Genomic DNA, 15,814 nt, shown 5'->3' with positions numbered 1-15,814 from the left:
ATAAGGCGTGAATCAATTAACTATGTCTAAATGTACTAAAGATATTAGTCACATAAGTCGTGCCGGCGACTCTGTGCATTCATTGCGTGAACAATATCTTTTAGGATTAAAGTAGCCAGATTCAATAATTACAGGTGGTGTTTTCATAAAATTTGTTGATTTTATTTATTTGCGATTATGTGGGAATAGTATAAAATTTTTCTGTAAATTGGATTTTAATGGATTTTGGTCCTTTAATTCAGCAAATTTTCCTTTTCACAATATGGTTTTTTTTCTTGAACATTTAGATTTTTGCTGCAATATTGACATTTTGCTGGACATTACTTATGTGAAAATTGGATTAAATGGGCTAGAAGCTCGTTGCATAAATTTATATTTGAGTCGTTTTTGTTTTTTGATACATATTTTGAGTAAGTTGGGGGACAAAAGTATGTATGGCACTACTTACATGATCAATTCTAAAAAAATTCCTAAATGTGTATAGTATGATTGTTTCAGGTCGCACGCGCGCGCGCACACATATATATATACTCATCCTTGTACTTTATAATATTAAAATAATTTAATATATACAAAACTAATGTATATATATAAACATAATACGAGGGATTGGGTGGTTGGCAGTTGAAAGAATATGAGTGTTATTAAGACTGTGCTCACCATGTGCAACTTAGCTAACCCCATTAAATTTTGGTAATATATATATATATATATATATATATATATATATATATATATATATATATATATATATATATATATATATATATATATATTTACGGTGTTTCATTTATATATCTCAGATCAAACTATTTCCCCATAAAATTCACTGAACGGCATAGTTAACCCTTCAAGGAACATGGATCTTTATCTTATTTTATGGTACATGCTCACTTTCCTACCTCTATTCTTCATTCTTTGGAAGTTTTTTGATGAAAAAAGACACCAAAATTGCTACATATTGGATTATGAATGCCACAAGCCTATGAACAACAGGAAATGTAGCACGAAATTTTCAGGTGAAGTCATTCGTCGGAACAAACACCTTGGTCTCAGTGAGTACAAATTCCTCTTGAAAGCCATGGTTAGCTCCGGGATCGGTGAGGAGACATATGGCCCGCAAATGGTTTTCGACGGGCGGGAGGGAGCTCCGACACTAAACGATGGTCTCATCGAAATGGACGAGTTCTTCCAGGGTTGCCTGGACAATCTCTTCAAACGTACTGGCATCTCTCCTTCAGAAATCGACGTCTTGGTTGTGAACGTTTCGATGCTTGCCACGATGCCTTCGTTATCGTCGAGAATCATCAACATGTACAAGATGAGAGAAGACATCAAAGTGTACAACTTGAGCGGAATGGGATGCAGTGCGAGCTTGATCTCCATTAACATAGTGCAAAACATGTTCAAGACTCAAAAAAACCTATACGCCCTTGTATTGACATCTGAGTCTTTAAGCTTAGGTTGGTACAGGGGCAACGATAAATCTATGATTCTTGCAAATTGCTTATTTCGAGTAGGGGGGTGCGCCATTCTTTTGACGAACAAAGCATCCTTGAAGGACAAAGCTATGTTGAAGCTCAAATGTCTGGTAAGAACCCACCACGGTTCGAAAGACGAAGCCTACGATTGCTGCATGCATAAAGAGGATGACAGAGGAATCGCCGGATTCCACCTAGACAAGAATCTCCCCAAAGCGGCCACTCGTGCATTCGTCGACAACCTAAAGGTAGTCGCCCCAAAAATTTTGCCGGTTCGTGAGCTTTTCCGGTTTGCGATGCTACATCTCATTAAAAAACTCCGCCAAAAGTGGAGCAAATCCGGATCCACCACGAAACCAATGATCAATTTCAAACAAGGGGTCGATCATTTCTGCCTACACACCGGCGGGAAGGCGGTGATCGATGCAGTAGGCCAGAGCCTAGGCCTAAGCGAGTACGACGTGGAGCCGGCTCGGATGACCTTACACCGATTCGGTAACACGTCTGCGAGCAGCCTATGGTACGTTCTTGCTTACATGCATGCCAAGAAAAGGCTCAAAAAGTCTCAAAAGATTCTGATGATTTCATTTGGAGCTGGATTTAAATGCAACAGCGCTCTGTGGGAAGTGGCGCGGGATTTGGATGAAGGGACTGTCTGGAAAGAATTTATCGACACTTACCCTCGCAAGAATCTCAATAATCCCTACATGGAGAAATATGGCTGGCTTCAGGATGAAGATCCAGATACATTTTATGTTCCAGATGATTATGAGATACCCGAATAATATTTTTTATTTTCTCGTTTTGTCCATTTATTAAGATTTTTAATTAATCACAGTGCTTTCAAGTGTTTCTGCGTTATGGCTTATCTAGTAAAAATACTTCTTCATACTAAAATGCCGATGCAATTAGAATTAATTTACAGCAAGTTTTCCCTCTTTCGACTTGAATCGGATCAGCAGTCTCCATACTCAGAAGTTCTTTAATATTCCAATTGATCGATTTGAAATAAGAATTTTAAATTTTTAATCCAGTGGTTGGATAAATTTATTTTATGATAGTTTTTAAATTCTTAACTAATTATTTTTTGATATATTAATGTAATAAATTAAAATTTATCTCAACATAAAAAAAAATTCGTATACTCGCTCAAATTCAAATACAACCCGAAACTAGTTGAGAATTATGTCCCATTTTTTCGAGAATTTGCTCACTTTAATTTTAGCCTCTCAGCAAATGTACATCGCTCATATCATGTTCTTAAGAATATGATGCAGTTTCGAAAATCCTTGTCCGAGAAGTATACATTTTTATTTCTAATAATACATTATTGCTGTTGCAAAATTAGTTAACTTAGGATTCCTATATATATATTTACTTACTCGTCAACTTATTTTCAAAGAGCTTCAAGGTATCTTTTAAAAGAAAAAACGAAACCTAAACATGAAGTGGAGAAATTTCAAGCTACCCATGTTGCATTACCCGAATGTGCATCTAACATGTACATTTATCAGCGAATCTCATATATACTGATAAAAAAAAATCATATTAGATCGTCTCACGGTTATTTTGTGATACATATCTCATTTCCGAACTATCCATGAAAAATTATTATTATTTATACGAAAATTCCTTAAATACACCATGGATAGTACCCTAAAAAGTATAATTTCATTACCCACTTAGATAGATGGAACGATTCATTGATTGGATATAATTAAGTTAAGAACGTTGAGTTGTTCGATGGCATTGAAGAGACATTAAAATTTGATGTAAGCTTTTCTTTGAGCTTTTGACAGTCAAAATATTTTGTTATATTTGATCATATAATATTTCTTGCATGCATTCAATAATTTTTTATAACACATTTCGAAAAATATATGAAAAATTTAAAAAATATTTATGAGATATAAAATAATTTTCATAGTTAATATATAATAATTAATAAAAATATAATATCGAATATGACACAAATTATCGTAAAATATATAATAAAATGGAGATTTAGCTGTGACAATTGGACTATAGGTATTATATGCCTGCCAATACCCCAGAACATTTTAAGCATGGGAAAAGCACTCGTACCGAGAATTTAAGAAAGAGCATGGAAAAAAGACAAAATTGACATGGAAATAGGTATTTTGTACTATTTTCCATGGCATTCAATAATGAGCAGGTGGAAATACCGACGCAATTTTTACCTAAGAAATTAAATTTCAAATCTACTGCATTCAAATTAAAGTATATTTTGTTTAAAATTCAGTTAAAATATTTTTTTATTTTATTTTGGACTATGTTTTTTGAAAAATTATCTTATGTATTGTTCCAAAAGATGAAATCGCTCACCTTAGACGCCCCTCACCCTCGACCCAACAGGAATGTGAGAGGAGGTAAATTCGGAAATTATATCGAATGTTATACATTAGAAAAAAATTGTAATTGACTCAAAATATATATAAATATATATATATATATATATATATATATATATATATATATATATATATATATATATATATATATATATAATATATATATATATATATATATATATATATATATATATATATATATATATATATATATATATATATATATATATATATATATATATAAGGGTTGTTACCCTGCACCCCAAGGGGTGCAGGGTAACGTGGGCGCCTGCACAGCTGGCGCTGTGTAGGCGCCCAGCTGGAAATTATTTTTTTTAATTTTTTTTTAAAACTAATATAAAAACAATTTTACAAGGAAATGGGTGGAATCTTCAATTCAGTGGCTGTGCTGGGCGTACTTTCCTTCCCCAAAATTTCTTGCGTCCAAATTTCCTCACCGAAATCCAGCTTGGCAAGTAGCTTCAATTTCCTTGCGGTATTCCGGAGATCTATTGCGGGTTATTTCGAAATCAGAAGGTAAATTTCATGTATTTTAAATTTCATATTCCCAAGATATTTGTAATTTAGGATTTGTTGATAATAGATCTTGTGTTTGAAAAACCAAGGGTCAAGCTGTTGGATTTTAAATGGGGTTTCGGTGGTTGTTCTGTAAATTTCATTTTGTGTTTGAACAAACGTTACAGAAACCTTTTTCATAGAATTGTGCCATGGTGTTGTTAAAGTTGCATGTGCATGTCATGCCTTTATTGAAAAATTTTTCATAGAATTGTGCCATGGGAGAAAATTTTCTTGGTTCTGTAAAAAGTTAAAGTTGCATGTGCATGTCATGCTTTTATTGAAAAATTTGTTCAAACCTTTCACCTCCCAAGCATGCAATTTTATTTTGGCATGTAACATTTACAAAGCTCATTTACTTTTATTTAAATATCTCAAACACCTTTGAGACCATTTAAACTTTATTTGAATTTACTCAAGCCTATTAGTTGAATAATTATTTTTTATTGGGCTCTACAAGACCCAATATTATTTAATTAATTCAACACTTGAATTAATTTAATTATTTGGACTCTAGTAGGCCCACTAGTGTTAATTAATTCAACACTTGAATTAATTTAATTTAGTCCATAACAATGCTTATGAAAATCACAATTTTCAAATAAATTATTTATTTGGTCATCTCTTAATTTAAGAACAGCTCCATAAATTAAAAGTTACGTTTCCCATAATTCTCTTATAGAAGTCATACTTCTATTTTTCTTTGCGTTTATAAACTACTTTATAAGCCGTTCAACACATTGAACTATTTTACTTCTCAACAGGATCTAAAAAATTAGCACTTTTATGACCCCCAATGGTTCAATGATACAACTAGGCGTGAGTTCACATCTCAATGTGATTCGAGACTAAACATGTCTTTATATGAGCATACCCCAATTGTTCCATTCTTACTTACCAACTCCTTGATAATACGAATATCAGAACTCAAGTCTGATATTGCGCCTCGTATAACAATTATATGACAATAAAATTGCGCCTCATATAACAATTATAATTTTTGACATAGTGATAAACGTTTCATTCTAACAAGGTATTCCTAAATTTGTTTTGAGTAGTCATGTCTAGATAATTGTTGTATTTGTATCCATATATCGAGTGCACTTGAGTCTTGAAATATTTAATTTCAAATGTAATAAATTTTAAGGAGTATCTATCTCAAAAAAAATGTTAATAAGGCTCCTTTGAAAATATAAAAATATGGTTGACAAATATACTTTCTAAACAAAAGTGTTTTTGGCACTTGATCTATGTAAGGCAAAAAAAAAAAAGATAATTGAGCATCGAAGACTATATCATAAAGAATTAAAAAAAAAAACTGAATTATTATTTGATCTCAAACAAGAAAAAGAAGAAAACCAATAATAAATGAATGATTTATTGAAATGGATGATGAAAGGCAGTAAAGCACTCTACCTGGAATCATTAAATGTGTAACAACCTTACTAAGTTGCCAATGGCATGACATCAACATTAGTTAACGTAATTATACGGTTAATTAACCCTTATCACATATATGATATATTGTTTGTAAAATAAAAGTTTGAGAATATATAAAACATATTAGTATGGGAAAATTAGAAAAATTTTAATGTACAGTGACATATTTATGATTTGAATTTATAATTAATCAAAATTTTGTTTAAATCTCATAAGTTTTTTTAAAAAAAAAAATTAATAATTTTTCGATATATTGCTAAAATGAAGTTGGATATTGGTAACACGATGTTAGACATTGCTGATGTATTAGTACTATATCAAGAGTCACGGGGGAAAAAAGGCAAAATTACAAGAAATACTATTCTTGCAATTTTTTCAACTAAATTAAATATGCCAATAAGTTTGGATATGAATTTTTCTAGCTTTAACATTAAATGGAATTTATAGCAAACTCAATGAAATACAAAAAACACAATTAAATACACCAAAAAGTAGTATAAAATCACCATCTTTAAAAAAAAAAAAAAAAACAGTCCCCCCACGTATTGACGCATTAATAATCAATAACGCTTTCCAGGTGAAGGATGGAGACTTGGCTTCAACGTTAATTAATGACGTCGCTATTTGGTATTTAGCAATCAATGCAAAGTCCATTGTTTTTTTGTATACCGTAAATCCAATAAATCTCTTACTCAAAAAACCACACAACTAACTAAATAAATAAATTAAATAAATAAATTGTTTTTCTCTCTTTGTGCTCAAAACAAAGCAGTCAAACAACTGAGCTATCATAAATAACAGGAATAGTGAAAAATAACTACACATATTTTATTGTGGGCAAAAACTTGCGTGAGACGATTTCACGAGTCGTATTTTGTGATACAAATCTCTTATTTGGATCATCCATGAAAAAATATTACTTTTCTTGCTAAAAATATTAATTTTTATGATAAGAGTATTACTTTTGTTAAGAATATTATTTTTTATGGTGAATATTGGTAAGACTGATCCGTCTCATAGTTAAATATTTCGTGGTCTAAAAAAAAAACCCATAGAATATAAACATAAAACTCAAACACATCTTGGCAAAGTTTAACCTTTCTCATAAGTGGATCTTCTCTAGGCTATAGCATCTTAGATTTCAAAACTTCACGAATCCAATGATATCTCACATCAATAGGCTTTGATCATATATGGCTTACAACATACCATAGAGATAGATATATGAGTGTTTAGCGGGACACAAATCCGCTTAGAAGTTTCTCAATCTTAATAGCATCACGACCAACAATCGATATCATCAACATATGACTAAAAGAATTACAAATAAATCACTACCAGATAATTTATTAACAAAAACACAATGACAAAAAGTAGTCTTACTGTATCCATTATATCTTTCATAAAAAACATCAAACTTCATTTAACACTGCAACGACGATTGGTTAACCTGTATAAACTCTTTATGAGCCTTCAAACAAGATCTTCTTTCCTTTTGGCTTTAAAACCTTTGAGCCTTCAAGTCCAATTTGGGGGCTAATCCCGAAACAACCCGGATTGTCATCTTTACAACGTATGAGAACATCTCATCATTTTGTCTGACTAATTCATTCACAACAAGCCTTGTCTTATATAATTTTTTGTTGGGTTTTCCTCAATTGGATCATCTTCATTTATAAAAGATATATAATTTGTATGAACGTCTTTGTTATCATGAACAAGCACAATAGGTGGACTAACTATATCCGAATCAACCAGTTCTTCATTTCTAGAATTTGGCTTATCTGATATTTCAAAATCTCCAATAGTCTGATTTCAAAGAAAACTGCATCCCTGCTTTTGATAAATCTCTTATCGGTTGGATCCCAAAATCTGTACCAGACTCTTCATGGTTGTACCCAATAAAAATACATTGTGTTGTTTAAATTTCAAGTTTAGATCTCTCATCTCTATAAACATTCACAAATGCCCTGCAAACAAAAAACATTCAAATTCTTATATTAACATCTCTCCTTTTCCATGCTCTTTATGTATATCATTTGTAATGTATATGTACTTACATAATAAGTATTATATTCATTCACCTGCATTTGACTAATATATATATATATATATATATATATATATATATAAAAGAAAGAAAGAAATGAAACCGAAAAGATGAGGGAAAAGGAAGAAATCGGTTCGAATCGTATCGTTGCTTTCAAACATTATAAAGTCTTAATTTTTTGATGTCTTTTGGCAAGAGACGATTCAACCAATGAGTGGTTTTTTGGAAAAGGACATCATTTCATTTGAGTTGTGTCTCTTGAAGGCAACTTCTGGATTCCATATATTCCTCCACAAAGTTCTTCCAGAAAAAGAAGCGTGAATAATTCCCTCAAGCAAATTTCTTCTTTTCTTGTTAATTTCTAAACTTGTGATTTCTGCTCCAGAAAATTTGAAGGAGTGTAACTTTCAATTTTCAGAGATATAGGTTTTGTATCCTGGAGGTTAATTCTTTGAGACCTTTTACACCACAGAAGTGGGAGGAATTAATACCTTAAAGAAAACACATTTGTGTGCCTAACCTATACAGTCCCATTTCCCATAATTTATACAACAATTTTAAGGTATTAATTCAATAATGGAGTCTGTTTTGGTCAAAGCACAGTTGAACGAAGGTGACAAATTGGAGAGGTTGAATGGGTTAAACTACAAACGTTGGAGTTTGAAAATGGAGTACCTATTGACGATTGCCAAAGTATTCTATGTGTTATCTGAAACATGTCCACAAGAAACACCGACACCACAAAACCAGGAGGATGTTGAAAAGATTAAGAAATGGAAAGCAGATGATTTCATATGCCGTTTTACGATTCTGCAGTCACTGAACAATACATTGTTCAATGTGTTTCACTTCCACAAAACTGCTGCAGAACTTTGGAATGCTATTAAGAGAAGGTATGTTAATGAAGATGCTGGTAATAAATCGTTTTTGGTCAATAAGTATGTTGAGTACAAAATGGTGGATACTATTCCTGTTATAGATCAGGTTAATGAGTTAAATGATATTGCTACTGAATGTGCTGATGTTGGGGAACCCATTTCTGAAACCTTTCAAGTTTCTACTATCATTGGTAAACTTCCAAATTCTTGGAAAGATTACCAAAAGAAATTGAAACATAAGAAGAAAGCAATCTCGTTAGATGAACTTCTTCAGGGCATCCAAATTGAGACTGAAAGTCTTAAAAGGGATGATTCAATTTTTTTGAAGAATGATGGTGTGAATTTTGTTGATGTTCCTGGAACTTCCAAGGGAAACCAAGGAAAGTTCAAAAAGAGAAAAACTTTTAAAAATAATGGAAATGGGAATGGCAAGAAAAAGAAAGGCTCTTGTTTTGTTTGTGGCAAACCTGGTCATTTTGCTAGGGAATGTCGCAATCGCAAAGGGAACAAGAAAAATGAACAAACAAATTTGGTGGAAAATGACATGGTTGCTGTTCTTACTGAAATCTGCCTTGTGAACAATGCTGTGACTGACTGGTGGGTGGATTCGGGAGCAACTTGTCATGTCACTCCGAACAAAAGTTTATTCAAGACTTATGAAGAGGTGAAAGAGGCCAAATCAGTCTACATGGGCAACTCCTCTACAAGTGAAGTTCTTGGCAGTGGGACTGTCATACTTCCCCTCACTTCAGGCAAAACTTTGACTTTGAAAAATGTGTATCACATTCCCTCTATGAGGAAGAATCTTGTATCAGTCCACAAGTTGGACGAAAATGGTTTTAAAGTAGCCTTTGAATCCCAAAAGGTAATTATTACTAAGAAGGGATTGTTTGTAGGAAAAGGTTACATTAAGGACAATATGTACTTGTTGAGTATTGACAATAATATTACTACTTTTCGGCTTACTCTATCGATTCTTTACTAAATGTTGGGGAGCATGAATTTTGGCACTTTAGACTTGGACATGTTGGTATAAATGCTATGAAACGTATGATAAATCATGATTTCATTCCTAAGTCTTCAAAAACTTATACTATGCATACTTGCGAATGTTGTACACAATCTAAGTTGACTAAAACTTCTTTTAAAAGCGTAGTTAGATCAACTGTATTGCTTGAACTTATTCATACTGACATATGTGACAATAAAGAACATGTAACTAGAGGTGGTAAACGTTACTTTATTACATTTATTGATGATTTTTCAAAGTTTACTTATGTGTATTTACTTAAAACTAAAGATGAGGCTTTTGATAAGTTCAAAATCTTCAAAGAGGAAATTGAGAATATAACCAACTTAAGGATAAAAAGGTTAAGATCAGACAGAGGTGGTGAATATCTCTCAAATGAATTCATAACATTTTGTTTACAAAATGGAATTGTTAGAGAATTTTCAGCACCTAATACTCCACCTCAAAATGGAGTAGCTGAAAGAAAAAATAGGTCTTTAATGGAGATGGTTAGTGCCATGCTAATACATTCAAAATTGCCAATGAGTTATTGGGGAGAGGCACTATTAAGCTCTTGTTACATTAGTAACAGAATTATTGATAAGAAACATATGAAAACTCCATACGAGTTGTTTAAAGGGCATAAGCCTAGTATTAAACACTTGAAGGTGTGGGGTTGTATTGCATATGTCTTGGATGCAACTTTGAAGAGACCAAAACTTGGTAGTAAAGCTGTGAAATCTATCTTTATTGGATATTCTGCACTTAGTAAATCATATAGATTTCTTAGGCTTAGTAACAATAGTGTATTTGAAGCTACATATGCCATTTCTTATGAACACTTGAACATTAAGCATACCGATAAGTTAGAACTTGATAATGATTTGATGAATGAAATTGACATGGATAAGAACATATCTAATGATATCTCTATAGAAGATAAAATTTCAGAAAATGATGAAAATAAGGAAATCATTGAGTTGAGGAGGAGTAAGAGACGTAGAAATGAAAAGAATTTTGGTCCTGATATGTTGACATACATGTTGGAAGAGGATCCTAAAGCCTTTCAAGAAGCTATGTCTTTACCTGATTCAAACATGTGGAAAAGAGCCATGGATGATGAAATAAAATCAATACTTGATAATAAAACTTGGGTTCTCGTGGATTCCCCTCCTAACACTAAATTTATTGGGTGCAAGTGGGTTTTGAAAAAGAAACTCAAAACTAATGGTACTATTGAAAAGTGCAAAGCTAGATTAGTAGCAAAAGGCTATAGTCAAAAGAAAGAAATTGATTATTTTGAGACATTTTCTCCGGTTACTAAATTCACATCAATTAGAACTATGTTCGCTATTGCATCTATTTATGGTTTATAGGTTCATCAAATGGATGTCAAAACAGCGTTCTTGAATGGAGATTTAGATGAAGAAATTTACATACATCAACCTGAAGGGTATGTTGTTAAAGGAGAAGAACATAAAGTATGTAAATTAAAAAAAAATCCTTGTATGGGCTTAAACAAGCACCTAGACAATGGTATAAGAAATTTAAGGAACAAATAAAAAAGTTTGGTTTTAAGAGTAGCAAGGTAGAAAGCTGTGTGTATACTAAAGTTACTCTTGATTATAAAGTGTTGTTGACTTTATACGTTGATGACTTACTCGTATTTGGTTCTGATATGAAATGTGTAAATGAAACTAAGAATAATTTAAAGCAAGCTTTTGACATAAAGGACTTGGGTCCAGTAGATGTCATTTTAGGGGTCAAGGTTATCAAGAAAGATGGAACTTACATACTAACACAATCTCATTACATTGAGAAAGTGTTAAAAAAGTTCAACTACTTTGACTGCAAGGACATTAATTGTCCTATTGATCCTAAAGTAAAGTTAATTCCTAAATAAAGGAAATGCTGTGAATCAGGAAGAATATGCCAAGATAATAGGCAGCATCATGTACGTGGTGAATCACACAAGACCCGATCTTGCATGTTCATTGGGCATATTAAGTCGTTTTACAAACAATCCTTGTGAAGAGCACTGGAAAGAATTAAAAAGATTATTAAGATATTTAAAGTTCACGATGAACTTTGGTCTCCATTATAAGTGTAGTTCATCTACACTTGAGTGTTACAGTGATGCCAATTGGGCACCTGATGCAACCGACTCTAAGTCAACTAGTGGTTGGTTGTTCACTATTGGTGGTACAATAGTTTCTTGGGCATCGAAGAAGCAAACTTGTGTTGCTCTATCTTCAATGGAATCTGAATATATAGCTATGTCTATGGCAAGCAAAGATATTATGTGGTTTAGAAGATTCCTAAGGTCCATTCCGTTTGTAGATTCCAAAAAAGGACCTACAACTTTGTATTGTGATAATCAAGCTGCAATTTGTAATACAAAGAATGAAAGAATATCAAATCATAGTAAGCACATCGCTATGAGATATAATCATATTCGAAGTATGGTTAAAAAAGGGAAGATTGTACTTGAGTATCTTCCAACTAATCAAATGTTAGCGGATTCACTAACAAAGTCCTTATCCGGTGATAAGATTTCAAGGGTCATGAGAGGTATGCGACTACTACCAATCAAAAAGATGTCTTGATTGAAACCAACTCTGTCTTAAGGTACAAGTACATATTTGGCCCCTTATGTATCAGAGTTAAAAAGGCAATTCAATATTAGACATTAGTGAAATGGAAACTTGGATACATTTCAAAGGTGCATAATTTTGGAAATAGTGGGGGTAACACTATTTTGAAAGTCTCATATCTGACCTAGCACTTTAATTACCAAAACAAGAACTAGGATAGACTTATAGTTTTGTGGAATGCGTTGTGGACATTCTTGATAAGTTTACCTACACAAGTAAAGAAGTGAAAGGCCGCTTCTTGTGGGTTATATTGGTAGATTCCTAGAGTACTTGTGAAACCAGGATCCAGCACAAGGCCCATATTCAAATTAGTGCTGCCAAGATTAAGGAGCAAGAAGTCATACATAGTGAGAGTATGTTTCCATAACGTTGCATATTCAACCATAAGTTAAAGGCAAAGTCCACTCATGGCTATTCACTGTGTAAAGTTATTTTGTATTGTGTATTTTTTACTTTATGTAAATAAGTGGGGGATTGTAATGTATATGTATTTACATAATAAGTATTATATTCATTCACCTGCATTTGACTAATATATATATATATATATATATATATATATATATATATATATATATATATATATATATATATATATATATATATATATATATATATAAAAGAAAGAAAGAAATGAAACCGAAAAGATGAGGGAAAAGGAAGAAATCGGTTCGAATCGTATCGTTGCTTTCAAACATTATAAAGTCTTAATTTTTTGATGTCTTTTGGCAAGAGACGATTCAACCAATGAGTGGTTTTTTGGAAAAGGACATCATTTCATTTGAGTTGTGTCTCTTGAAGGCAACTTCTGGATTCCATATATTCCTCCACAAAGTTCTTCCAGAAAAAGAAGCGTGAATAATTCCCTCAAGCAAATTTCTTCTTTTCTTGTTAATTTCTAAACTTGTGATTTCTGCTCCAGAAAATTTGAAGGAGTGTAACTTTCAATTTTCAGAGATATAGGTTTTGTATCCTGGAGGTTAATTCTTTGAGACCTTTTACACCACAGAAGTGGGAGGAATTAATACCTTAAAGAAAACACATTTGTGTGCCTAACCTATACAGTCCCATTTCCCATAATTTATACAATATCATTATCCAGAGGAACTGAATGTAAAATATATATATCAAATCAACAACAAATCTCATTGATCTCCAGAAAAAAAGATTTCGAAAAATTGCATGAGAGAGAATAAATGAATTTTCATTAATTGTGTTGTTTGAGGAGTTTTTGGCTCTATGTTCTCAAACATGATGACATGAGTTCTGCAGTATTCCTCAAATGTCCCCTATACTTACCACCATTATCTGATCAAATAAATAGTTTCTTACAAGTTTCTCTCTCAAGTCTAAAATGATAGAATTAAACAAACTTAAAGTCTGGTTTTTAGTTTTCAAAGCATATGTCCACACTTTCATGGAATGATCATAATGAAGGTAACATAATAACAAGCACTACCAAGACTCGTAGCATCCATTGAACAAATGTCAGTATGTACCAAATCCAAAACATTAGCTTTCTTAGATGGGGACAAATTTTAAAAGCCAATATGTGTTGTCTTTAATCTAGACAATGAGTGCATACCTCTACCTTTGTAGACATAATCAACTGTTGTACAAATATCCAAAATATGGTGGAAAGGTCCCATAAGTCAATTCCCTAATGATAAGATTCAAAAGCATCATGTTTTTTTTTTTAAAATCACACGCAATTTTTGATAGTTTCCACATATTTTCCAGATGTCATGAGTATCTTTAAATAAAGTAGGTCAATAAAATCCAAACTATAAGATTTTTGCAAACATTTTCTTTGAAAAAAAATGTCATTAATATGCTTCTGAATGACAAAATTTAATGACACTACTTAATTCATTGTTAGGTATACAACGTTGAAAAATTTGATTTGGACAATACTGAAACATATATAGATCAACCCGGTAATTTTTTTTCATCTCATTTAAAAATTTTCTTTTATCTTGAGAAACTCATTGCGGTGGCATTTTTCCTGTTACAAGACAATTTATTATGTTAGCAAACCAATGTATAGCAGCAATATAAAATAACTATTCATTGGGAAAATTATCATTGATTGTTATGATTTCAAAAATGATTGTTGGAATATTATAAGTTTCGGAGTTTGACAAATTAATCAAGAAGAGAATTGAAGAATCTAACATATCGAATAGTCGTATAATAGTAACTGAAGACCTAGTTATAGCTGAACTGGAAAAACCTTATCAAGTGAAGTATTCGTAACTGATAATACATCAGTTATGACTAATAATGTCCAGCTGAATTGATCGGATGATCGGTTAACTTCTAATTAGTTGGTCAAGTCATCAGTTGAAATATCAACATACTGACTGACAGGTCGTACCGAAGCAAAACAATTTATTCAGAACAGAAAAGTCTGAATACCTCATATTACTGTAAGGTAAAGTAACTAAACGACGATTCAATTGATATTTGTCATTAAATGTTCATTAATTGCATTCAATACGATCGTTGATATCGAAGACTATTTATAGCAGATCGAATCAGTTGAAGAAGGCTAGTGACTACAAGTGAACACACACGAAGCAATCAAGCTACGACCTTCAATTAGTTGTGATACCTTTCACGAGTATCTTGTCAAGTTACAAATCACACACTCAAGCCCTACATTCATTGTATTATCAGTAGCATTCATGCTACCAATTTAGAGCGTTTTAGTTAATAACTGTAGAAAAGTTGTTAGACTAAGAGTTTCAATTTGACAGAGTGTAAGACCAACTGAAGTGGATTATTTTAATCTGTCGTAATATATATCAAGTCTTTTAGTGAAATCCTATCTTTGTGATTATTTTAATCTGTCGTAATATATATCAAGTCTTTCCTAAAAATGTACATAAAAATGCTTAAATCAAACATGAAGAAATTAAACAAATATTAAAAAGTCAATTCTCATTAAATTACATTTAATCTCGATCTTCTATAATAGCTTCCTCTACTATTTCTTCATGAAAAATTTCAATAACATTTGATCCTTCTCGGGATGATGTTTTAATTTATTATTTAATCCATTTCTTCATAAATTGATCTTCGTTGTTTTTAATTTATTATTGTTCATTTTTTATTTTTAAAAATAAAATAGCAAAATGTATATCCAACAACTAAAACGATTTTATAATATAGGTCACATAAAACTGATAAATATTAAATAGAAATTAATGAAAAGTTTCACAAATACAAAGCTGTGTTTATTGTATAATTTTTTTAAATTTAATTTAATTTTTTTGTAAAAACGGAATATGGGTATTTTGGAAGTGGACGAAATCTATGTTTAGTCAATCAAAACGTGCTATAATTAATTTA

The 15,814-nt window shown here is 31.7% G+C and overlaps 1 protein-coding gene across 1 annotated transcript; it reads left to right on the top strand.

Annotated features, from left to right (window-relative positions):
• Positions 1 to 778: 778 nt before the first annotated feature.
• LOC140830962 (3-ketoacyl-CoA synthase 12-like) lies at positions 779 to 2,342 on the top strand. The gene has a single exon (XM_073194560.1). The coding sequence runs from the start codon at positions 860 to 862 to the stop codon at positions 2,264 to 2,266; it is 1,407 nt and encodes a 468-aa protein (XP_073050661.1). The 5' UTR covers positions 779 to 859; the 3' UTR covers positions 2,267 to 2,342.
• The last annotated feature ends 13,472 nt before the right edge of the window (positions 2,343 to 15,814 follow it).

This window comes from Primulina eburnea, chromosome 4, assembly GCF_022965805.1.
Source record: "Primulina eburnea isolate SZY01 chromosome 4, ASM2296580v1, whole genome shotgun sequence".
NCBI classification, from domain to species: Eukaryota; Viridiplantae; Streptophyta; class Magnoliopsida; order Lamiales; family Gesneriaceae; genus Primulina; species Primulina eburnea.
Note: the sequence above shows the minus strand (reverse complement) of the source record. Positions and strands in the feature narration are given on the sequence as shown.

What these genes read in the sequence shown, in the direction of transcription:
- LOC140830962 (XM_073194560.1), top strand. Translation starts at nt 860, where the DNA reads ATGGATCTTTATCTTATTTTATGGTACATGCTCACTTTCCTACCTCTA.